This window comes from Phyllostomus discolor, chromosome 6 (genome assembly GCF_004126475.2).
Source record: "Phyllostomus discolor isolate MPI-MPIP mPhyDis1 chromosome 6, mPhyDis1.pri.v3, whole genome shotgun sequence".
NCBI classification, from domain to species: Eukaryota; Metazoa; Chordata; class Mammalia; order Chiroptera; family Phyllostomidae; genus Phyllostomus; species Phyllostomus discolor.
In genome coordinates this window covers 9,870,741-9,896,628 of record NC_040908.2, presented here as the reverse complement: position 1 = coordinate 9,896,628, position 25,888 = coordinate 9,870,741, and the positions used below count along the sequence as shown (strand labels likewise).

The window sequence follows — 25,888 nt, the reverse complement described above, 5'->3', positions numbered from 1 at the left end:
TTGTTTGGCAGGTAGAAAAGGCTCTTCAGGCTTTACGTTTAAACCTTATCCTGCCACGTCTCCACTCTGGACGCAGAAGGGTGGGAGGAATTCTTGCGTGGCGCATGTGGAACCCTTGCAGGGGCCCAGGGTGTGCCCCGTAGTCCAGAGGGAGAAGTTTGCAGAACCAACCCAAGCGAACCAGGCCCACTGCTCCCGCAGAGGGAACAGGCTCTGCTTTTATTTTCCTCCTTCAATGGCTTCAGAAGGGGTTAGATTTTAAAGGTGATAGATGATAGACATGGTCCTGTAACGCCGGTAAGATCTCCGCTCTGCTGATTCTAGTTTCCACATGTGCCAGGGCATGTTTCTGCTGTTTTACTCTTGGCTTCAAATGATGTTTTTAAATGTGACCTATCTTTTTCATTAATATTTTATAAATGATTTTTATAAAATAATCCTACTTTCTTCATCTATAAGATGGGGATAATAATATCCCACACTTCAAGAGATTATTCTGGGATTAATTGTAATTATGCAAATTGTCTATCTACTGTGTTATTCATAAGAGGCCTTCAATGAGCAATATAACAACAGTTGCAGTTAGTCGCTAAAGATACCATTCTGCGATTTTACCTGTATTTCTCAGAACTAACGAGGTTTAGTTTTTGATGCTGTTCCCATTTTACAGATGGAGATACTGAGGTACAGAAAAGTTGTGTCTCTGCACATAGCAGAAGTGCACATATTTGCCCAGAGCCACATAGCTAGTGGGTGGTGTTCAAACTCAGGCCATCGGCCACTGTGCTGGGCATCCTTTTACCGCAGCCGCTGCCCTGTCTCTTTGCCCCCGAGAACCGTAAAGGCCAGGCCCTGCATAAAGTGTGTCACACTCAGCTGCACTGCGTGCCGTGAGATCACGTGCACAGTGAGTCCAGACCCAAGTCACCGCCCTCCCCACCTGACACTCGTACAGCCTGCATACCGTGTGGAGGGTGTTTTTTCAACTGTGTAGCAGGAGTCACAGTCATCACAAGTAGAAATGCAGTACATTTTCTGTGTCTGTGGGCTCTTTTTCCCTCCCGTGTTCTTCCCACCCCTGTTCTTTATCCTAGCCTTAGCATAGCAGGGAAAGAAGATAAAACAGTGAGAAGGGAGGCAGGGTTCGGGACAGTCACAGAAACCACCCGAGACCGAAGTTGGAGACGCCCCCGGAAGACTGGCTGGCCCGGCCCCTCATCTTCCCCCCGTCACAGTGAAGAAAGAGGTGGCCTGGGAAGTGAGAATGGCCCTCGCTGCAAGCTACGAACCCTTGACTCTCACTCGGTTTTGCCCCACACTCACTCTGCGGCCTCAGTTTTGCCCTTTCCCCTGTCTGGTTCTTGGTCACTGGTCAGGTCACTGGTCAGGTAGACTAGATGACCTCTGAGGGCCAGTACACCATTGGAAAGTATTCGAGAGCAAACGGAAATCACTTGAAACTCTGGCAAACACATACAAAGTGACTCTACGTACACTTCAATAATTCATCTTCCCCTTACATTTTTTTTCTTTTTTGACATTTTTCTTTTTACTCTGTAGAAAGACTTTTAAAAGCATTCCCCAGTTGGGGACTCTGTTTTCCTCCAAGTACTTCTTCTTCCAAGAACATGAGATAGACATACTTTTCCCTGTTGCTCCTGCTAGGTACAAAAACACCGTGTGTATTATAGGTAAATTAAACATAAGAAGATGCTGAAAGGTAGCGAAGAAAACAGACAGTAGGGACCCTGGAGCCAAGGAACAACACAGTGGAGCATGGTCTGGGTTTTCTTTCTACCACGCATGCACTAGATTTGCAGCCAGAACCCAGAAACACCAATGGGTGCAGGTGCAGACCCAAAAAAGCCCCAGCAACAGCCAAAGAACCAAAAAAAAATGGCAACCTTTCTAAAAGAAACTTTTAGGTAGCTGTTCTAATATAGCCAGGCACCACAGTAAAAACTGTGGCCTTGTCCTCACCCACGCCAACAAAGGCCAAGCGGGAAGTCTGGACTAACCCCCCCACTTAGCGGCAGTGAGACACCCGCTCTTTCCCCGCCTGAGTGGTGTCGGGAGCAGACGGAGTGGAGACTTTCACCATTGCCCCGCAGCCGTGGGGCCACCGCCCCTCTGTGAGTTCAGTGGGGGTCATGTGAGAAGTAGCAAGGCAGTCTTCCACCCCTCCCCCCGGCCAGGATGGGAGGTAACAGCGGGAGACACGTGGGGAGTCAGAATTCCTACCCTGGCTGCGTAATAGAGGAGCCCTTTCACCCTTGGGTAGCAACAGATCGAGCAGAGGACTCGAGATTCCCACCCCACCCGCAAGTCTGAGAAGTGTCAGCAAAGGAAAAAGCTAAAACAGAAAGTTTAAATGAGATCTGAGTATCATAACATAATACCCAAAATGTCCATGTTTCAGTTAGAATTCTTGTCATACAAAGAACCCAGAAAATTTCAGCTGGAATTAAGCAAGACAATGGATGCCAACACCAAAATGACAGAGATGTCAGGATTATCTGACAAAGATTTTAAAGCAGCCATTATAAAAATGCTTTACCGAGCAATTAGTGAACATGTTTGAAACTAATGAAAAATAGAAAGTGTCAGGAAAGAGATTTGGAAATTTTAGAACTAAGAAGTACAGTAACTAAAATTAAAAGTGAGTAATTCTAAAAATTAAAAATGGATAGGCTCGGCAGGAAAGTGGCGGGGATAGAGAAAGGAATTGGTAAACATAAGGACGGAACAATAGAAATAGAAATTTCCCAAATTTGGCAAAAGACATACATCTACAGATTCTAGAAGCTGGATGAAACCCAAACAGGAAAACCCCAAGAAAACCGCACAACATATCATCATTAAATTTTTGAAAGCTAAAACAAAGAAAATGTCTTGAAAGCAGCCAGAGAGAAATGATACATTAATTACAGAGGAAAATCTATTTGAGTGGCAGCTGGTTTCTCATCAGAATCTATAGAGGCCAAAAGAAATGACACATATGTTTCAAGTGCATAAAGAAGAGAACTGTCAATACTGAATTATATGTCCAGTAAAAATATCCTTCAGGGAAAAAAGAGGAAATTAAGACATTCTCCAACAAAGGAAAACCAAGGGATCACTGGAAAACCAAAATCACCAGATGTATCATAAAAAAATCGCTGTAAGAAGTTCTCTAAACATAAAGGAGATGACAAGAGAAGGAATCTTGAAACATTAAGAAAGGAAAAAATAAAAAGAGGAATCACATTTTTCTTTTCTTCTTGAGATTTCTAAATTATGTTTAACAGTTGAAGCAAAAATTATAATACTGATACGGTTCTAAATGCACACAGAAGCATCTAAGACAATTATATTCTAAATAGGGGGAGGGTAAAGGAACAAAAAGGAAGTAAGGTTTCTATGTTTGCTTGAAGTGGCAAGATGCCAGTACCAGTAAATGTACATGTGTATGTATATACATATGAAATGTAACACCTAGAATAACCACTTTGCAGTCTGTACAAAGAGATACTCAAAAATACCACAGGTAAATCAAAATGGAGTTATAAAACATATCCAGTAATACACAGGAAGACAAAAGAAAGAACATAGAGAAACAAAAAAAAAAAAAAACCATGAAACAAATAATGGCGTACAAGTTCTAATATACCAATAATTACATTAACTGTAAAAGTCCAAAATACACCCCTTAGAAGACAAAGATTGGCAGAGTGGATTTAAAAACATAACTGTATACTGTCTTCAGAAAACTCAGGTCAAATAAAAGTGTATATCTAGACTGAAAGTAAGAGAATGAGAAAATATGTATCACACAAACACTGATCCAAAGGAACCAGGAGTGATTGTACTGATGCAGGTATCCCCTGCTTTCCAAAAGTTTGCATGACACCACTTCACTTTCACAAAATACGTAATTGTTACCTGTTTTCACTAGCCAGAAGAAATCCAAAGAGGATTTTCACTTAAAACAACAACAGCAACAACAAAAGCATTACCGCACTAGTGTGGGTCTTCCGTAAAAGCCAGTGGGGTAACGTGAACTTTTGGAAGGCAGGAGATACTCTTCGCTTGATGCCATTTGGCTTAGGGAAGGTTTCACAGGAATGCCCTGCTCCCCGACAGTAGGGGAAGCCTCTCTCAGATAGTAGACTCCAGAACGAAGGAAATTACAGAGAGGGACATCGCATAATAGTAACAGAAGGCCCCCTCTGTCGGGAGGATACAGCAGTCCTAAATGTGAGCACACCAAACAGCATTGCCGCAAAGCACCTGAAGCACAAACGGACAGAACTGACAGCGCTAATGAACGAATCTACAAATATACATAGTTGGATACTTAAATACCCCTCTCTCAGCGATTGATGGAGCAAGGCAGAAAGTTAACAAGGATATAGAAGAACTCCATGATATTATCAACCACCAGGATATAATAGACATTTATAGAACACTCGACCCAAAACATCTGGGTCTCTATAGGCATTGGATAGGCAACTACCTGTACTTTCCTATGCCTCCTCCGAAATATTTTCTAAACCCAAATCCAGACAGGGGATGTAAGAAAGTTTTGTTTGTTTTTCTACATGTATTTAATGACCTATACACAGTCATCTGTCAGTACGGAGAGGGGGGGTGGGTTCCAGGACCCCTCCCCGCATGGATAGACACCAACTTTCCCGGATGCCGTAGTCCCTTGTGTAAGGTGGCGGGCACACCATGAGTGTACAGGTTGTGTGTTGTAGAAGTCTACAGTCGAAACCTATATAAGCTTAGTGAGCAATATCACCCCAAGAAATTTAGTTGAGAAAAAAGAAAATGGTGTGGTATTTGCATGTAACCTCTAAGAGAGAGAAACCCTCCTCTGGGCAGCAGTGACTGGCCTCCTGCGTCCGTCAGCAGCCCTGAGTGCGGGCCTCCAGGAGCAGGACAGCTGGGACGCGGGCCACCTTCCTCTCTGTGACCCCGGGCAAGCACTGTGTGCCCTGTGGCTCGGGAAGCCCCGGGATCCCTTTCCCACACAACCACAGTAGAGATGCACTCTGTGCAAAACCGACGCTAAACCATGCCGAACACTCAGCCACATCGCCTCATCGCTGTTCCCAACGACCCACTGGTAAACAAAGTGTGGCGCAGAGCCCGCCTATTTTTGACACCCCTTCCCTCTCTGATTTTTAATTCTCTTCATTCTGGATCTGGCCTTCTGACGCCCAGGTAGCCAGTACTTCGGTGGTCTCTGGTTTGGGGGGTTTTGCCCCATTATCCACTCCGTCTGCATGACCTTGGATAAAGAGAAAGGGGGCGAGAATGCCTGTCTTCTTTTTTTTAGGGCTCTTGATTCAGTCTCCTGGTAGTGACGGTTGGATGATCCTCACCCACACATCTCTTTTATCCCAGCCAGCCTGTCCCCACCTGTGCCCTTTGAGTGCCTGTCACCCCTGCCTCCTCTCGCAGCAACTGCCACAGAAGCCGCCTCTGCCCAGGCCTGCCCTGGGCATCCCTTAAGTGATGCCTGTCACCTGGCTCACCTCAAACAGGAGGTCCCAGCTGAGAGAAAGTGACCTCATGAGACACTGGCCCCTGCAGATGGTTAGCGGACTCTTCCCGAGCTTGTATCCCATGCAGGGGAAGGTCATCCCTGTTCAGACCAGCCCCGTGAGTGGTGGCATGGTTTGCAGGTCACAAGAGGGGCAGGGTTATCAAGAGAAGAGGAGACCAGGCCCCAGATCATTCTCAGGGGCCGTCCTGCCTGTGCCTTCTGGACACTTCCCCTGCAGGCCTGCTGCTCTGTGGCCTGACGTCGTCCAGACAATGACCCTCAGTGTGCCGGCTCGACCTGTGGGCCTTGCGATGTTTGCACATTATGTAACGTCTGTGCTTCAGTAGAAATCTTACGGAAACAGCCGGAGGAAGTCTGCCAGTCCCAGCGGTGGGTCATAAATCCTGCCCCGTCCAGAGACTGGGCTTCTGTGTCCTTGAGTTTGTACGCAGATTCTTGTTGTTGTTGTTGCTGCTGCTGCCGCAAGGTCTGAAAAGGTCAAGGAACCAAAAGATTCAAGTGTTTCGGACACTGCTGCCCCTTCCCGCAGGCCAGGCCTGTGTGCCTCCGCCGCCTCCTTCACCAGGCCGAGCGGCGAGCCCCCACCCCGCCCAGCACACGGGGAAGAGCAGCCCTGCACTGGGGGGGCGGGGGGTGTCCTTCAGAACCTCCACCTGAGCCAGCCCATCCGCTCAGCTTGCGTAGCGACGTGGTTTCAAGTGTTCTTTTAAACGAAAATATGTGAGTTTTTTCACTTTGATGCTGGAATGTTTTCTCCTACATATTTTCTCTAGAATAGATGTTCTGTTTCATGAGAAATAGACTTTTCACTGAGACAGCTAAATTGAATTTTCTGATCAAAGCCAAAAGCAAATATAATTTAGCTTAGCCGTTTCACAGGTCAAGATAATTAACTTTAAAAGATATTCCAGGGTCTCTCCATGGGTTAGGCCAGAATGTTGTGATGTCCTACTTCACGTCAGTGCCCTTACTGGAAAAACAAAGGGCCAGGACAAAGGGCCTTCCTGGTGGGCTGCGTCACTCTGCCGCGTGCCTTCTTGTGAGTGAAACTTCCATAACCTTTCCCTAATCGGTGTGAAAATAACTTTCGAAAACAGGTACAATAGGGAGCAAACTGAACTGTTCGATGGGCTTCACTAAAGAATCACGCATTTCTTCTCAGATTGTCTCACTCAGTCCCAGAGCCCTGTTCTGGACGAGACAGAACTGGGGTCCCGTGTCGCCTCCCCTGTCGTTGGGCGTGTAGCCCGGGGAGGTCGATGCATGAACACGAGCTGCAACCTCACGGGTTTGCATGTCGTCCTGGCGCAGGGGCCCCGCTGCTCCTCTCTGTGTCCCCCCAGTGTTCGTAAGTGTGCTGCCGAGGCCAGCACGCCAGCTGCAACCTCGCTGACCCGTGGAAGTTTAGCCCAAAATTCAGCAACGAAGAAAAAGGGGTTTGTGTGTGTGTGTGGTTAGCATTAGGGATTTAGGGCAAAAGGTGATCAGATGTGGTACCAGAATGTAATCTCTGTGTTAGAATTAAATGACAAGATTTTTCTGGTTTTTTTTAAGAAAATTTTACATTTATATATATAAATTACCCACCACTCTAAGAAATGTATGATTTTCTTAAAATTATACACTTCAAGTTGTATTTGCACTTCGGTGAACTTATTATCACATAGATAAGCGTATCTGTTTGCAAACCAAGTGGATGGTTATAATAACCACATTCTCTTGGTTTATGGAGAAATGTACACTGCATTGTGTGAATAATGAACATTCCTCCAAGTTCTGTGGAAATTTTAGAATGGAAGAATTACATTTTTAAGTCTGGTTTTCACATTGCTAAAAGCCACATTTGGCACCACGAGGAAAAGGTTGAAAACAGTCTGGAAGAAATAAAGATCACCGAAGAGCTCCCCTTGTAAGAAGACTCCACCTGACACCCCTCTCGCTGGGACCGTCCAGTCTCCCAGTCCTCCCACCCGAGGGTTTTGCCCCCACGCGGTCCTGCTGGGGCCAGCACCTGCCTAACCCCCTCCGTTCAGCAGCACCTGGCCGGCCTCGGGACCAGTCAGAAGACATGCGAGGAGGGGCCGTCCCCGGAAGGGCTCCCTGGCAGCCAGCCCCTGCCTCTGCCTGCTCTCTCGGGAGTGCTAGTGTGTGCAGGCATGGCGTGACGCCGCGCTCCCCCCAGACGAGCGCCAGAGTCTGCCAGGAGGCTAAGGACAGCCGCAGCCCCGTGCTGTGACCAGAACCCCCAGGAAGCCCGAGGCCCCATCCTCGCTTGCTTTAACCCGCTAGGTAGAGCTTAGCGGCAGATAACAGAAAACTGTGACAGCGGCCGGAACAGGAGCCTGTTTGTCTCGTGCTCCGGTACTGTAGGGGCCCCTAGTCCAGGGTTCGAGGACATCAGAACGGTGCCATCAGGCAGGCATGTGGGTGCTTTTGTCCTTTGCACATAGGCCTTTATTTCCATGCCGTCATCTCGTGATCACGTGACGACTTCTGCCCCTTGGGGCCTCAGGTCTGACCTTCCGCCAGGTGCAGGGAAAGCGGGGGAAGCGGAGGGCTTATTCCTGATGGGGCTCTGGCTTACTGAGAAAGAGAAGTCTCCCCCCAGGAGCTCCCGCCAGCACATTATTGGCCAGAACCATGCAGCACCCCTAGCTGTAAGGGATACGGAGTCGTGGGTCTCGACCTTCCCGTGTCTCCAGTAGAGAACATGAGGGTAGGTACATGGTATCTGCTCCATTCCCACTCCAGGACAGTCCTGGCACTCGTCTTCCGTGCACTTCAGTACAGCATACCCCACCCACCCAACACCTCGCTGGTTAACCCCATCCGGACTAGTGAACCGGCGACCACGACAGTTACCTCCGCCTCCTCCCCACCACAGCTAAACCCGCCACAGCCCCACCCCCACCCCTCCTGGACGTGTCCGGGCTTCGGAAGCCCCGCAGGACAACCTCTTGGGGGGTTGGGGTGCAGGGGACTCACGGCAGGCCCTCTCCAGAGCGGGTCTGCCCACGTCCAGCCGCAGCAGGGCACGTCTCGGTTCCGCCCAGGGCCAGGCCACGTTCTTTCTATGCTGCTGCCCCCTTTGTCAAACATGCACTGACCAGAGAGACTTGGGTTTACTTCTGGACTCTGTTCTGTTCCAGTGGTCTGTGTGTCTGTTCAGTACACTTTTTATTTTAAAGAAAACTGCGAAGAAAACGGTGCTGCTTCACGCCTGTGCGTGTGCTTACTCATGGCCACTCTCCCCAGCCGCCCTCCCATCGTGGCGGTGACTATACCAGACCCTCTTTGTAACCCAACAGGTCTTGTAAAGAGCACCTTTCAAAGAGATTGACTTTTCTTCGTGTATGGCCTGAAACTCATGGCACACGCTTCGGACAGGGAGAACCCAACAGTCACATTTTACGCCGCAGTGTGCACACCCACCCGTGGTCGGTTTCCTGCCTTCAAACTCCACCCAGTCTAACTGCGCCCACCTCCAGCAACTCCCTTCGCTCCAGCACCAACTGCTCTGTCTCCCCAACGCAATGGCAAAAGCGAACAGATGGGACGTTCCCATCAGAATCGACATGCCACCAAAGCAGCAGGAAACGTGGCTTTCCACGCCCAAGGTCTCCTTAGAAAGCTATCCATGCGCCTCCCCAGAACCTCCTGTTTTATGGCTGACTGTGCCTTTACTTCCCCCTGCCTTTTCTCTGGCTGCACGGAGCAGAGCCTTGCGTGGCTGGGGCTTGGGCCAGTCTTAGCACTCCTGGGCTGTCCCTCTCACCGGCAGTGATCCGTCCCCCTTGGACGGCCGGTCCCTGCCACCTTGGCTTACCAGTGTCAGTGTCAGTGTGCCCCAGACTCCGGTTCTGGCCTCCGCTGTGGTAGCAGCTCTAGCATCACTTCAAAGGAGGCGGCGGGCTTTTCCTCCAGACTCCTCACCCCCCGAGAAACCCCAGCCAGGCCAGCTAGCACCCCTGCCCGTTGGCTTCATTGAACAGCTGCTCCTGACCCTACCGTGAGCCAAGCCTTGGATGAGCTCTGCAGAGAATGACACGTGAGAGACAGCCGGCCCTTCGGTTGCTCCCAGCGTGGCAGGGGTAACGAATGTGAAGAATTTCACATAAATCCTATTATAAAAGGGCTGTTATGAACACAGATACAGGGTGCGAGTGGTACCAGGAGAGGAGAGATTAGTTCTACGGAGACAAGGAAGCGGGGGAGAAGATGCATGAAACCGGACTTAAAGATGAGCTGAGATTTTCTTCGGACAGACAAAATGACACCAAGGTCGGCAACTGAGTTCAACAGAAGGCAGCCTTCTTTTGGAGATCGCGTGCCCTTGGAGATTCGGTGACACCATTGGACCTGCGAGAAGAATGTCCCATTGGTCTCCAGCATGAGCCCTCCCGCAGCCACTCGGAACCCTGGCCGCTCTGCTGCGCGTCTGAGTCCTAGAGTAACGTCGGAGCACCCGAGTCCTAGAGTAACATCGGAGCACCGCGCGCAGATCGGGGAAGGTGGCGGCAATGAGTGAAACGGTGTGAGGCTCCTCGGTGAGGTTCTCCATCGCCACCATTTAGATTTGTGATGAAGCTAAAGTGAACGATTATGACTCTTGTGAACCATTCTCTTTCTTTCATGTTTTTGTTTCCATTACTCCTGCTACTGGATATTTCCTTCACTGTGGTGCTTAAAACTCTGACTTCTGCTCGTTTCCAGGAATGCTGCCGAGGGTCATTGCCAAGAGCAATGTGTTTTCCCCTTAGGAAATGACACTTCTATTTGCTATTATTATTTCTGATCACTGTGTTGTGTTATGAACATTTCTAAGAAGTAAAAAAAAGATGACTTCTTTGAGGCGGCCACTGGAAAGGCCAACTGATATTCTACTGTCTTTTATTTTTAAAAAGTATGCTTAGATGGGCCCCGGCAGGCGTGGCTCGGTAGACTGAGCGCTGGCCCGCGAACCGAGAGGCCGCCGAGTCAAGCCCCAGTCAGGGCACATGCCCGGGGTGCGGGCCAGGTCCCCAGCTGGGGCCATGTGATTGTATCTCTCGCATGCCTCTCTCCCTCTCTTTCTCCTTCCCTTCCCCTCTCTCGAAAAGTAAACAAAATCTTTTTTAAAATTAAATGAAAAGTTTTAATATACCTAGGTGAGAAATTATAAGGGGTAAAAAAACAGTAGGAGTAAAGATGGATAAGATACATGGCTTGATGAGAAACTTAACTTTTAAAAATGCAACTCCTTACAAGTTATTTGAATGTTTGAACTTCTCCTAATCAACAGTGACACGGCAGAAAAGTGTTTAAAACGCAAATGTTTGCCTCCATGAATGAGCATCGAGTGAGACCCCCACATAACTCCCACCCGGCTCCAGAATCAGCATTGCTGCACCTCAGAAGCCTCCCCGTTAGCCCTGCGTATCCAGAAATCCTCTTCTGAGCTCACTCAGGGCACTGGCAAAATCCAGTTTCTGTGGCTTTGTGACTGTGGTCCCCGCTTTCTTGCCAGCTTTCCCTCACGGCTCTTGGAGGTCACTCTCAGGTCCTTCCTACGTGTGTTTCAACCTCAAACCCGCTACGGTGCATTTCCTCTTCTAGTGCTTTGACTCTCTGACTTCCCCTCCTGCCGACTCGGATGTTGGGGGGCTCCTGGGATAAGGTCAGGCCCGTCGGGATCCTCTCCCTTACAGTCATTTCACTGTGTGACACGCCCTGGTCTGGGAGTGACCTGTTATCACAGTCACAGGCTCCACCCACGCTCAGAAGTGGGGTGATGATAGAAGGGCAGGGAATGTTTGTGTCTGCTCAGAATCCTTCCTGCCACAGACCACCCGCTCTCTGCTCCTCGGAGATGCGGCCTTTGGTAGAGGTCTGTAGAAACGTGGGCTTCTGGGGATTTATCTGTAAAAATTCATGCCGTTAATCCTTAAATCATAAAAACACACCGATCAGGAACAGTCACACATGTCATCTGCCGTGGCATCTGACCTCAGGCCGTCGTTACTGCCACAGGTCGCCGTTGAGAGAGCCAGGTGAGGGTGAGCAGGCTTCTCTCACGGGACCTGCTCGTGTTTCCAGAGACGCCCCCTGCCTGACCGCAGATAGCCCTTGCCCAACAAGAGGGGAGGGAGAGGTTGCTGGGGGCGGGGACAGGCATTTACTGCCATTGATTTGACAGCTGTGTTTGTCCTGTCTATTCTAAGTGTTTGGCTTTTTTTTTTTTCTTCAATTTAGCTAATGCTGCCTACCTTGGGGGCCAAGAAATGATGCAGGTGGTGAAGAGAGACAATGAAACCATAAAGGAACATTTATCCAAGGTAATCACTTTAGTACTACAAGGGAGTAAGTAGATGGGCAGAAACACTTACTGAACATGAAAGGCTGGAACTGGTGCGAATCTGTAAGGCCTCGGGGGTTTGTGGGTTCCATATGGAGTTCCACTTCTAGTTAAAGCGAATGCTCTCCTTGAATGGTGCATGGAAACTAAGTGAAGCCGATTACATAATTAAATGTGTTTTAATTATTTTTGTCGCGTTGGAACCCATACCTCTCTCTAGAGCCCTGTACTGAGAAGATGCTCAGTGCTACCTACCGCACAAATGAGTTACACGAAAATGTGAGTAAAACACTGGGGAAGAGCTGCCGCTGCTGCGTCCCGGCGACGCAGAGAGCCTGTCTGTCCTCCTCTGCAGAGCAGGGGTGCCCAGCTGCCGCCGAAACCAGTTTTCTGCAGCAGCAGGTGCAGAAAGGCGGAGGCCGGACGATGGGGCATCTGTGAGTTCCTGCTACAGATGCTGCGTCTTACCCAGACACGCCGGGAAGCTCCGGTCTCTGGCAGGCCCTGCGAGGGGACCGTGGTTTAGAAGGTGCTCAAGCACCCTAGAACCTAGGTGGCTCAGGTGCTCCCACGGCACCACTTGTCCGCCTGTCCATCCTGAATGGGTTATTTGTGGCTGGTCTGAATCAGGGTGTACTGTAAGTGTGCAATACACATTGGATTTCAGAAACTTAGTACCAAAAAAAGGAAACTATTTCTTAATATTTTTACACTGATTACATGTTGACATGATAATGCTTTAAGATGCATTGGGTTTCACCCTGGCTAGGTGGCTGAGTTGGTCAGAGCGTCATCTGCACACCACAGGTTGCAGGTTCAATTCCCAGTCAGGGTGTATACCTAAGTTGCGGGTTTGAGCTCCAATCAGGTTGCATACGAGAGGCAGCCAGTGGATGTTTCTCTCACGCATCTCTTTCTCCTCCTCTCTCCCTCTCTCTCTCTCTCATATCAATGAAACATCCTCAGGTGAGAAATTTTGTTAAAAGGATATATTGGGTCAAGTGAAATATATTATTAAAAGTAATTTCATCTATTCCATTATACTTTTTTAACGTAGCTAGTAGGAATTTTTAAATTACACCCACATGCTTTTATTTTTCCTTGGACTGTGCTAACTGGAGGGCTGTACGGTAGTGCCGAACCATGACGTCAGCGGGAGCAACGAAACGAGCCCCGCGGAGCGGCCAGGAGCCTGCAGTCCGCGTGCAGAGCGTGCTGGGTTCGGGGCTCCTCGCGGCCTTGGGGACGTCTGGCTTAAACGGGCCTGCAGCGTTAGCTCCTCTTTCTGCTACCCCCCAGTACCGTTACGGTAAAGCAAGGAGTGCGTGTGTTCTCTAAGACGTGTTTCCAGAACATCGATCCGCAGGTAGCGGCGTCCCGCGGAGAGGACTTCTGAAAGGGCCAGTCTGCGCTGTCGGTGGCCGTAGTGGTCGTCGTATTTCTCAGACAGCAGCTGGCTAGAGGCTGAGGTTTGGGATCCAGAAGGAAACCCTGAAGGACTTTCAACTTTTTTTCAGTCGTTGAAGGATGTGAAAATACAAGAAAAACAGTGTTTTATTCTTCAGTTAAAGTAGAAATGAATTTGCTTCAAAAATGCGTTGCAGTTCTCCAGGCTGGAAGTTCATAAAAACGGCTCCGCTCCCAGTTAATAACAGGACTGGCAGGTGCTCTCGTCCAAATCTCACACTTGCTGATCGACTGGACCCCTGGAGTGTCCGGGCCCATCCCAGCACCTGGGGGAGCCAGCTGCTGTGAAAGGCTCTTGGTTCCTGGCCTCTGGGTGCGTCTCGTGCTCGGAGCGAGGTCAGAGGAAGGCGCTAACTTGTTCCAGCCCGAAGTTAGATCCGTGCGCAGGCCTAATCATTCCCAGACAGGGGTGTGGCGTGGCAACTGTGCGTCAGGGCCGTGAGGGTGCGGAGACTTCTCTGGGGGAAGCGTGGGGACAGACTGGTAGGTGGCAGCGTTTCCAGGTTGATGTTAACAGAGAAATAAACTTCCCAGCTCCAGGGAAGGACCTTGTTTTGTTTTTGAGATAGCACTAACTGTACTTGTAGGATTGGGGAAAGCAGGGCGCTGTTTATGGTTTATGAGGCGAAACCGCCTTGCAGCTGATCAGTTATCCTTCGTACCAGCGGTGTTCGCGCTCCCCGCTAGGGTAGTGCAGTTCCAACGCCTACGTGCAGTGGGGTGCAGAGACCGGAACTCCCTGTTTCTGTGATGGAAAAGAGGGGAAACGGGCTGTAATTTAATACTGGGGACAGCTGGATGTCCCCATCTGCTCAAGAAAATAAGGAAACCCGAAAGGGCGCGTGGTTCTAGAAAAACACTGGGCATTGCCTCCCGCCTTCCAAATCACCTGGCAATGAGCCAGACCTGAGAGCCACCTCCCAAGACTGGACGTATCCCTAATTTAGGTGGTCCAGGCCAGGAGACTCTGTCCCGTTTCAGAAACCTCATAGCTTTCCAGGACGGCCCGGTGTGAAGACTCTTTGAGCCATACCTACATTTTGTTGCAGAAGTCATTCAATGTATCTCAGTTATTCAATGTCCAAAATAATTCTGAAAAAAAAAAATGTATCTTTGTGCCATTCAGTCTGGGAGCCACAGGAAAGTTCATCTTCTTCCTTCATCTATTTCTTCCTTCTTCCTCCCTTCCTTCCTTTTTCCTGGGTCTAGAGACTTGCTATACAGCATTAAACAGTGTGTTTATTGGCAGTGCCTCAACACTGCATAGAGTTATTTCTCTTTCCTGGAGCAAGTATTTCCAACACATCACTGTTTCCAGGAAAGTTGACTTATGGTCCGTGGCACTGTGGTTGCGTTCTTTCCTCACCTGACTGGATCCTACCTGTCCTTTAACACTTGGCCCCATCGGCACCTCCAGGCGGCCTCCCGCAGTCTCTGGTGTTGGTTGGCTGCCCGTCCTGTGGTCCCCACGGCTCCCCATGTCAGCTAGAAAGTGGCGCGCACCTCACAGTAGGTGATGGTCAGCTTCCCCCTCTCACCCGGCCTGAGGAAAGGGGCTGCGTCTGTCTCATCCCGGCAGCCCTAGGGCCCAGCCCACCGAGGGACACCCGGTGAGCAGCCACCGCACGTGCCCCAGGTGGGTGGGCGGGAGGCCCTCAGAGAGAAGGACCGAAGCCTTCACTGTGCCAGGCGTCTCTCTGGCGCTCTCGTGTGTGGGCCCCTTCTCTGAGCAATATTTTTAAGTGCATAAAATAAATGTAGGAGGTTATAAAAATTATATTGTAGTTATCAAAATATCTTAAAGACAAATTTGGGAGATATGTATTACATGTACACCTTGACACATTGCATGATGATATAATGGCGGTCAGAGTTACTACTGTAAACGTGTAGTGATGAGCTTAAGTTATTTTTTGTCTACAACGAGTTTACTGTCATTTGAAGATTCCATAATTACATAGTGACAAAACACCTAGGTACAAACATAGGTGTTACACACACACCGCCCCCACTTCTGGCCCTGGGACCTGAGGACCCACAGAATTGAAGGTACTGTGTCCTCCTGGAACATGAGAATGGTGACGGAGGGGCCCGAGGGTATTTCTCCCTGTGAGATTTGGTGGCAGTGTAGGGACTCTGGAAGGAGAGGCAAGTTGTGGGAGATGGTTGAGAAGGCGGCCACTCGGGTACTTGTCTTTGAGATACCTGTGGGACATCCGCTGGACCAGGCCCTGCAGGCAGCTGGGTGCGGGGGTGTGGCGCCCAGGCCTGAGCTGGGAGCGGTGAGCGCACATCTGAAGCCCCGAGCGAGCGTGGGTAACAGTGACCTACGTGAGTGTCTCGTACAAGGGGAGAAGCATCTAAAGACCGATGGGGGGACCACAGCTGAAGGCTGGGAGGAAGCGGAGGAGCTGATGAGGAAGGGGGAAGTGGAGGGGGAGGGGCGGGGATGAGAACCAGGGTGGAACAAACCGGAGTGGGAGAGTCCACTGCACGCTCTCGCCTCCCCGTCCCGGTCCCTCTGGGGGGCTCCAGGTGTGCTCTGCTGATGACGCACCTGGCGCGTCGGGGGCAAGGGGGAGGTCAGCGTTCCCGCGCTCTGTCGCTGTTCTGAACTGCAAGGGGATGTGTGTCTCGTTCGTAGGAAAGTGAATTACTGTTTGATTTAGAAACTTGAAGTTTTCATTTAAAACTCACTTAGGAGGGAAATTCTAAACTGCCGTGACCATCTTTGGCCTAGGCCTATGGAAACAGCTGGTGTGTGCTACTGCCAGACGGAGTCCGAGCATCGCTGTCAGTCCGCGGGGCTCTGAAACGGTTCCCAGCCGGAACTCGGAGACACCGCTTCCTGAGGATGGCGGGCAGCGTGGGGGGGTGGGGGGGTGCTGCCCCCGCCCCCGCCCCCGCCCCCAGAGGGCCTGGCCAGGACGCCAGTTTGGCTTGGGGAAGGGGCAGAGCGTCCCCAGGAGTGGAGATGCTCTGCCGTGGCTGTCCTCCCATTCCGCACAGCCCCCCTGCGCCCAGAGGTGCACGAGGATTTTGGGAACAAACCTCGTGCGGGGCTCGCAGACCCAGGCATGCGAATCCTTCAGACATGCGCGGGTCCCGCTTAGCGGCGGAGCGTAGGGAGCGCTCCTGGGCCCACTCACCAGGGCCGCCGTCCGCCGAGCCCCAGTCTGAAACCGATTGTGTTAGTTCTGCCTGTTTCCTTTGGGGCCTGTTCCAAATGTCACAATCGTCCCGGAAATAGATAGCTTTGTTTTTATCTCAGTTAGTTTGACCTGGAGAGCCTCATCGTAGGTGCCTGTGTTCTCCAGCTGAGCGCGATTGTGGGGAGGGGCCGTACACTGGGGAGCAGCGTCTTCTTCGGAGTCACGGCCTGAGCCTCAGACTCCATGTCTGCCGCTTACTTACATGACCTTGGCTAAACTACATGACCTCCCTGTGCCTCCTTGTCCCATCAACAAAGTGATTTAATGATGGTATATATTCTTTTACAGCTGCTCCAAAAGTATAATGCTGTACTTCATAGAAATACTATACAGGAGTGTATGGCATGTACTAAGCATTCAACAAAAGATTACTATTATTAATTAAATCATAGGTATGCCTCTGAGCACTTGAAAAAGATTACTTGGGTAACTCCCTCACACACACACACACACACACACACACACACAAGGATTTCGATGATACTGAGTATGTAGCCACGAGGCCCAGGGACGCCCCAGTGCCATTGTGGATCATGGCCACCGCTCCCACCACATGCCTGGGGGGGGGACCGTGCAGGGTCAGTGGTGAGGGAAACCACAGCGGCCCTTCACCTGGACCAGCACCTGGGCCCAGGACCCTGGAGCGGAGCACAGACGCGCTGCACTTGGCCGTTTCTCTGACTCAGTTAGGCAGGGCCCTCCGGCACGTCTCCCACTCTCCCACTCTCCCAAGGCGGAGACCAGGGAGGAACAGGCACGGGAGGGTGGACTTGTTCCCGAGGCCTCGTGCTTCGCTGCCTCCCCAGAGGAGAGTGGGCACCTCGGGTCAGCTTCTCACTCCAGCCCCAGGCAAGCAAGAGACAAAGCTCATCATTCGGCCCAGGGACTTCCATGTGCAGTGAGTGGGTCCTGGCCCGTGACACTGGAGTCACACAGAGAGAGAGAGAGAGCGCCCCACTCTGCAGGCCGGCTGACGCGTGGCTGTTCCAGCTTTGGAACCGCAGCCCAGCCTTCTTCCCCGCCAGGTGCACTCCCAGCGCCCCGCCACATGGTCATAAAGGGTTGTGTCTCCCTCTATCCTCAGCCACTTTATTTAATCTTCGGGGAGTTTGATTCTCGTTTCCTTAAGAATGGTAATTGAGCCAGTTTGGGATAAAAGGAAGAAAGGAAGCAAGGTAAATTGGAAAATGAATTTCCTAAACCGTTTCCCTTTCCTTATTAATTCTTCAAGCTCCTACAAATGGTCGTTCAGAAAGACTGCAGTGAAGCCCTAAAGCCTTGTGGCCGCCATCCTTCTGTTCCCTGGAGGATAAGATGTTTAAATAACTGGAAGGGGCCGCTTCTGTGGCAGAGTGGGTTTCCTTTAAGGTTGCAGGGTCGAGGCTTAAGAGTCTGACTTGGGGGGGAGGCCATCATGGTCTGCCGGCCGTTTCTGGGCTCCCCCCTCCTACGAGAGGGGGGGTGGCCGCCAGCTTGTGCCCTGACCTGCAAGCTGGAAGGGGTGGAGGCAGGACAGGGAGGTCCAGCTGGGAGCAGGTGCTGGATGCGTGAGCACTGATTTAACCTCTTGGTGAGTGACTGGCTGCTCTATATCTGACCTTTTGCTTCTGGGATTAAAAAAAAAAAAATGGTCAGGTGGGTGTCCTTTCAGAGAAGGAAAGAAAAGGTGCAGAAAGCTGGCATGACGCCATTTTCCTGGAGACCCCAAAGGAAGGCCAGGAATGCGTGCCCCTTCCCCGAGCGTCTGCACTGTCGCTATTTGGTGACGCTCTCGGTGCTGGCCAGCTCTCTGCTGCCACGCAGGGGGCGGCTCAGGGTGCTCCTAGGGAGACCGGGAGCAGCCTTAGCAGGCGAGCCCGTGAGTGCAGCGCCCGGGGCGCTCTGACTCCCTGTGGAATGTTAACAGAGGAAGCCGCACGGCGCCCGGGAAACCGGGGCCTCGTCTCTGCCGCTTCCAGAACCCAGGGGCCACCCTGTGAGCCCATCAGGAAGTGCAGCCACAGTCTGGGAACGCCAGTGCCTGCCTTCGTTTTGGAGGATGTGCACCCAGGAACACCCAGGCGGCTCCACAGTGCAGGCTCCGGGTCACCACAGTAGGTGACGTCTCCGTATTTTCACTGCAGCCATCACCCCCACCACCACCCCACCAACCCCCAAGAGCTCGCACGCACGCCCCAGGGAACCGCACAGACGGGAGGGGACCTGAAGTCGAGGTGGCTGGGCGTGTGCCTGCCGTGGCTGCGGTACTCGGTACTCGGTTTTTGTGGCCGGTTCAGACCCCCCAGTGTCCGGGTCCTGTGTCTCAGTAACACTGGTCCACTCACTGTTCACTGGAAAAGGTAGCGAAGGGCCTTGGTTAGCAATGTTGTCTCTGGAGTTATGACCCAGCGTTTCAACTCACTGAATGTTCTAACGTGAGCAAGTTGGTCTCTCTGAGCCTCAGTTTCCTTTTATGTGAAACACCCAAACGGTATTGTTTGGACTCATCGAGCACCGGGGTCCTCAGCTCGTAGCATTTGCTGCGAGTCCGTTTCCGTGGCGACACAGTAGCAGCGCACCCTCTTCACCACCGTGCTTCGGGCCCAGCCCCCCCTTCCCTCCCCCGCACCCGCCCTCCCCACTGCCCCCGTGCCCCCGTTCTTTCTGGCCTCCTGTTCAAGATCACGGGTGCGGCGTCCTCTGCCCGGACCTGTTGCCTGTGACCAGTAGCCCCTGGGGAGCAGGAGGATCTTGGGCCTGCGTATGTAAAGGCATGAGAAACAACCACGTGCTTTATTGTCAGCCAGGATTTTCATAGCCCTTCAGTGAATAGAGCCTGAAGAAGAATTTGAAAAACAAAAAACAAAAGGACATTCCCCTACCAGGACTTAGTCATTTAACCAACTGCAGCCAACTCTAAACAGTGACTGGCCAAGAAGGATCGAGAAATGAAATCCAACGAACATCTGGGAACCCGGCCTCCTCGGCGTGGTGCTGCCGTGCGCACCAGCGTCACCCCGTGTTGAGGCCCCTCGTGGCTGCCGTGGGCAGCGTGTGCCCTGTAACCGCCTGGACACGGCCCGTCTCCTGAAGCCGGAAGGGATCCCACCCTGTACTCCGTGTTACGACTCGTGCGGCACCATGGGGGAGCGGTGGCCTCGCCCCAGAGCTGAGGCTCATCAACCTGGCTTCTCCCTGGGGGCGGGTCAAGTAGTAATCACATCACTTAAGCATGAATACGATGCTCTCCACGGGAGCAGTCCGAGGTGTCAGGCAGGAAGCGCCAGCGGGTGTGGACGGCGGCGTTGTGCTCCTTGTCCGAGGGACTTGGGGCGGGAGATCTTCCCGCCTGGCCCTCCCTCCAGCTGACCCTCGAGGGGTAGGGTTTCCAGCCTGTCCCACTGCATGGGCTCCCCAAGTGCCTTCCTCGGCGTCCAGGTGTCTTCAGTCCAGAGCGTGCCCTGGAACGGAGGAGCAGGCCCAGGGCCCACACCCCAGGCTCCGCTTCCCAGTTCCTCAACACCCTCTCCTGCTCTGGGAAGGTGCTGGACAGCTGTGCACAGCGACCGTTCCATTCAATCTCTCCTGGATGCAATTTAAAGGGCTGTTGGTGGTGAGAGTGGGCAGTGGCTTAGAAAGGGCTGAAGTGGTTGGCCCCACGGATGGATAGACAGTGCCTGCGGACAGCTCACGCCCCCGCGGTGTTTCAGGGGAGAGCTATAGGGAGGTGGTTGCTGAGGGTTCGGGAAACGTGTTTTTCTACAGCTGGCCAGAACACCCACCCACGGGCTGTAAGGTTGGCCTGTCAGAGCTCTGAGGCGACCGGTACCAGGGGAAAGACCCAGGCAGCTGCTGGCCGTCCCTTTAAAGTGTTTTTTAACTAACCGTCTCTTCAAATATTGGTTAAGCCGCACTGTCACTGTAATGAAGGTCAGTGCTTTTCCAGGGGCAGTTTCACCTGTTCATATTCAGACGGTGGCTTTAATGATCCACACAGCAACGTCATCCAGTGGGCAGCCACACCCTCCCCCACGCCCTCCTCCCCCACCACGTGACCCCTCCAGCCACTTCGCCGCCGTGGGGGCCCAAGTGGTTTCCCCGCGCAGACCGGAGCAGGTCGCCTCACTGCGTGAAGCCCCGTGTTAGCCCCTGTGGCCTTCAGAGCAGTGGCCCCCTCCCCAGCGTGACACAGAGGTCCATGACCCGATGTCTCTCGGCCTTGCTGGCCTCGTCTCCCACCATGCTGCGCCCCAGCCTTGTGGAATTACTTCCAGTGCCCAAGCGTGCCATGCTCCTTCAGACATGTTACTCCGCTTGGCCTGCTCCCCACACTGCGCTCCCCCGACCTGGAGACGCAGCTTGGGCACCCACTCTCTGGGGAACCCCTCCCTGCCCGCTGGTCCCTCCCAGCTGGTCCCTCCCAGCTGGCCCTCGTCCGGGCTCTGTGGCTGTCCTGTGCACGTGGGGCCTCCGGGCCCCCCCACCAGAAACTGTGTCTTACTGTCCGTTCCAGGTGCCCGACACAGGGTAGGTGCTCGGTAAGAATGTGCCGAACAGGTTCGGGAAGAGGGTTCGAGTGCGGGAGCGCGTTCGGTGTCTTGCGGAGACGACGAGTGAGTGGGGCCAGCCCCCCGAGGGCTGCAGCCGGGCGTAGCTCTCTTCTTCAGTGCTGGCAGGTGCCACCGGGTCCTTAAAGCTCGGTTCTTGCTTTTTGGGGGGGACAACCCCTGTGCACCACTCTGAATGAGATTTCACTTTCGTTGCTTTTTTGTTTTAGAAACACAGAACTAGAACCTAGTTTTTGGTGGAGAACAGCCTAGAGCTAGACACACATATAGGTACTTAAAATAAATATGTGTGTGTGTAAATATACACAGATACTTATACATGCATATATGTGTGGGGGGCCCACACACGTCCACATGCACATGCATGCATACCCATGTGTGCACCTGTGTGTATGCACATGTGTGTGTGTTATGGGCAGGTGTAGATCAGTCTTAGTGATGCCTCGCAGAAGCTCCTGTCTCCATCCAGCCCGCCTGCCGTCACCTGAAGTGTGACTGAGTCTAGCAGCTCCCCACGGAACAGCGTCCTCTGCTGCCGTGTGAGCCTCTTCACAGAAACGTCACAGACGCTCTCGGGGTTCTGATCACACTTCATCGGGAAGCCCGAGGCTGCCTGATTGGTCTTTGCGTGCATTCAGCAACCACGCCCCATACGCCCACCACTGGCTGCCTGAAAACTCTGAAGTGTGCGATGAACGGTCACTAGTCACTCAGCAGCGATTCCGTCTCAATAATCTTCTTGTTCTCGTTCGTCACCTCCCCAGAGTCCTTCCCGGCCCCAGCGCACACAGCTTTGCTGGCCAGCCCTTCCGGGGAACCGTGGGTGGTCTGTCACACGGCTGTCCCTCCCCGGGTTTCTTCCCGTCACGGGCCTCTCAGTGCGCTCCCACGAACGAACGTGGGGGCTGGCGCCCTGGAAGAGCCGCCCTCTGGGGGGCGCCCCGGGGCCGGGGGGTGGGGGGGCCAGGCGCAGGGCCGTTTCCAGAGCACGTCGCTGCCGTCACCTCGGTGTCGGAAGTGGAAGTGTTTTCTAATACCATGTTTCTTTCTGTCTTGCCTTTTAGCTTACATTTTACTATGGGACTATCGATCGCTGGTGTCCGACACAGTACTATGAAGACATGAAGAAAGATTTTCCGGAAGGAGATATTCGGCTCTGTGAGAAGAAAATACCTCACGCTTTTGTGCTCTACTCCCACCAGGACATGGCCGACATGGTGGCCGACTGGCTGAAGGACGACCTGGCCAAAATAGACGCAGCGGAGTAAGCAAACGGGGGCTGACCGCTGGCGCAGGGAGGCGGTGGGCGCACCGACTCTCAGCAGGAAGTAATAGACTTAGTAGGTAAATGCTTGATTTCAACGGTTGATAGTGGAAGTGAAACAGAGTGAGAACCTCTTGGCCTAAAAACCACCAGCTCCCAGCTTCCCCCAGTACAGGCTGAAGTCAACACAGTTAATGAAACATTCCTTATGCTTAACCGCACACTTTCCAAGGCTCAGGAACGTAATGATCTAAACAGGTCTCTGATGTTTGCGAGAGAGGCCCGGGGCACCATGCAGCCTACTTGGGCAGGCAGGATCCTTGCAGACAAAGGAGGTGTACATTTAGTTGGTTTTGACTTACGTTATAGAAAAGGCTGTCCTAGAGGGGAGACCAGTGAACGTTCAGTGTATGGTCAGACACGTGGAGTGTAGAAGCTCAGGAGAAGGTTATACTCACACTCCAGACCTTGGCAGTGGACCGGAGTCTCCCTTAAGGACAGGAGCCAAAGATCAGCCCAGACTCCTTTGCAGGGGTCTTGGCTGAGATCATCAGAATCGGGCCGGGTCCCGAGGACAGTCTGCAGGCAGACCTGTGTCACAAACCACCAGGGCAGCCTGTGTCTGGCCACCGGTGGCACAGGCCCCGGCAGAGCCAACGTCAGGGGAGGCACCGCCCATGCCCACCTCTGAGCAGCTTCCCCCAGGAGCGCGACTTCCTGGTCTACCTGCGTTAGACAGAGACTCGGGTTCGCCAGGTGTTCCTCTGCTCACCTGAGCAGACAGGAGTCGTTGAGGGGTCCTGACTACATCTCCCACCGCAAGGCAGCCAGCGGGCTCTGTTTCTCCAGAGCCGGGGTGGGGAGGCCCTGGCTTGCCCCGGACCAGCCTTTGCCTACCGAATGCAGCTGCCCCTTCTGCGCTTCCCTTCTGGGAGCTCCCGTGAGGACCAGCAGTGAGCCAAGTACCGTGCTAGCCACTGAGGATAGAGTCTTAGCTATAATTATGGTTCTTTTTTTCTTCTACTAAGTAATTTTCAAAAGGGCATCTTTAAATTGCTGAGTTGAGAATTTCCATTACCGTAAATGATTGTTCCATTTCTGTATTAGCGTATTAGTTGTAAAGAAATTGTTTTACTAATGAACCAAAACGAGCCATTCAATTATGTAAACTCACCTTGTGTGGGCACCTTGAGATCCGGTGGAGAAGCAGCTAGCCCTGCAGCCTAGAGCGGGCCGCCAGTATCGCTGCCTTCCCCGGACCGACTCGGGCCTGGGGCCTCGGGAGCCGGCCATCGCACCGAGTGCCGTGGCGACTGACCACACGGAGCAGAAACATTCCGTTTTCTCCTGGAGGGATCCTTCAGGCTTGAGGGCAACAGGATGGATGCTGGCCTTCCTCTCAGAGCCTACAGCCCCTGATGAAAGACGCAGCCCCAACACGCTGCCAGCCCCGTGGTGAGAGCCGAACCGGTTACTAGCAGGCAGGGCTTCTGCATTAGAGCAAAGGACTTTTGGAGGGGCAGATCCAAGCTGCAGGCAAGGAGTGTTCTCGGCTCCAGAGAGGAGGAGCCGGGACACACCTAGGCCACTGGCACAGGGCTGCACACGGACCCCCGTCGGCACCTGCGTGGGAAGGCCTTGGAGAGGTCGGCTGTCAGCAGCTGGGACTCCTGGCGGGGAAGAACCTTGCATACAGGAGGTGCTCAGCAGTGCTGACTTGAGCACTGAAGCAAGGGCCGGGTGGATCACACCTACCGAAATAAAGAACAGCATCCCCGGCTTTCTTCTGGTGTCGTTTCGTGACCTTACTCCATGTTCCAAAAGTCCACATGTATGAAACTGTATCTCATGTTGCTTTTCAGAGCTTAAAAATGATCAAAAGTAAAATGATAAAGTAAAATATCACTGGCTCTCATTTCCTCTTTATCATCTAGGCACCCAATTAATTTTTGAAACAAATGCTTTTCCAGGCGGCTGGGTGCGGTCTGAACCGTGCTCCTCAGTGGGACTCGGGCCGGGGTCCCTCTGTGAAGTGGAAAAGCCACTGCTCTCCCTGTTTCCTTCAGAGAAGGAAGAGTCAGATTTCAGGGGTTGACGCTCATTGTATTTCATTAGGAATTAAACAATAGGCTTTGTAAATGTCTCCGTGCATACGTATAAGGTGATAAGGTGTGTGAACTCTAGGGGTCTTACAGCCTGTGCAAGGCTTAGGCAGCTTCATCCGGTTGCTCCATGCCCCACTGTCCTCACACGCAGGACAGTATCGATACTAGTGCGTACTGCATACCGATGGAAGAATTAAAGAAGGTGATAAAATTAAAGCATTTAACACAATGCCTGACCAAGAGTATATCCTAATAAAGATTGGCTATAATAATACTGATGATTATTATTAACTGTTATAATACTAAAAATAAAAGGCTGAGACTGATGAGCAGTACGTGAAATCTATTTTTCCAGAAGCATTTCTGCCTCTGTGTCCCAGCTGGCCGCCTGGATGGCCCTCATCAGAGATTTAACTTCCTGTGGGGTTGGCCGGCGGGAAGGGAAAGCCTACACTGGAGTGTGACCCGTGCCCGCGGTGGCTCTCGGGCTGCTCGGGACCCTGGGACGGGTCTCCCGGGCAGCCAGCCCCGTGGCTCTCGTGGCTGACGTCCAAGGCGGCCAGTGACCTGCAAAGGCTTGATTGTTCTTCACCCTACTCTGTATTAAACTTAAATTCAATTCCAGATTGAAGGAGACGGGACAATATAATGCAACCCCTGATTCTGGGTTCAAGGTTATCACAAAAACACCCTGTTGGGACCGTGTGCACACCTGAGAGGGTCTGAAGATGAGCTGGGCGGGGCGGATGTTGGTTTTCCGGCGGCATCGGTCCCACTGTGCAGGAGGAGGAGGCCGTCCGCATGCGCACTGCAGACTCGTGGAAGTGGGCGGGGCGCGGGGGCAGCCAGTCAGTTTACTCACAAATGGTCCGGGGGGCGGGGCGAGGAATGTCCTTTGTATTTTACTTGCAACTGTTTTGTAACTTTGAGATGATTTTGAAATTTACATAAAAATAATCATTTTCAAAATGCTCTCTCCTTTTTTGTCTGGCTCTCATTGCTTCTTTTCCAAGAAGCGAGTTTCTTCTTCTAAGCAGTAAATGAAGACCGGGGTTCAAATCCCAGGGCTGTCATTTAATAGGTGTGTGATGTTACATCGACTTAACCTCCCCGAGCTCTCCCACAGCCCCCGAGACTCCCACCCCCACCACCCCCACCCCCGTCTTCATCTATGAAAGCACTTGCTTCAGTTTTTGGATTTTGGGTCTGGGGAGGCGGTGGTTGGTTGGTTGGCTTTAAACAGAGGCAAATGAGGTCACGCATGTGACATTGAGCATCCTGCCCGGCTTGTGGTAAATGCTCTCTAACATGGTACCAGACGGAAAGTGAAAGCAAACTTAGTTTTCTTTCCGCCTGTCTTCTCTCTGGTGCAGTGGAGGACCCTAGGATACTCGGCTTCTGCGTC

At 52.2% G+C, this 25,888-nt stretch overlaps 1 protein-coding gene and 1 non-coding gene across 2 annotated transcripts in view; one reads left to right on the top strand and one right to left on the bottom strand.

Annotated features, from left to right (window-relative positions):
• The window catches only part of LDAH (lipid droplet associated hydrolase), a 74,861-nt gene extending 49,414 nt beyond the window's left edge, over positions 1 to 25,447 (top strand). The window contains exons 6-7 of the mRNA XM_028516300.2: positions 11,786 to 11,868; positions 22,179 to 25,447. Coding sequence (XP_028372101.1) covers positions 11,786 to 11,868; positions 22,179 to 22,382 — 287 coding nt within the window. The 3' untranslated portion in view covers positions 22,383 to 25,447. The remainder of the gene's footprint in view (positions 1 to 11,785; positions 11,869 to 22,178) is intronic.
• LOC114501121 lies at positions 6,821 to 6,927 on the bottom strand. Its single transcript, XR_003684887.1, has one exon. It is a non-coding gene; the product is annotated as a U6 spliceosomal RNA (small nuclear RNA).
• Positions 25,448 to 25,888: the final 441 nt, after the last annotated feature.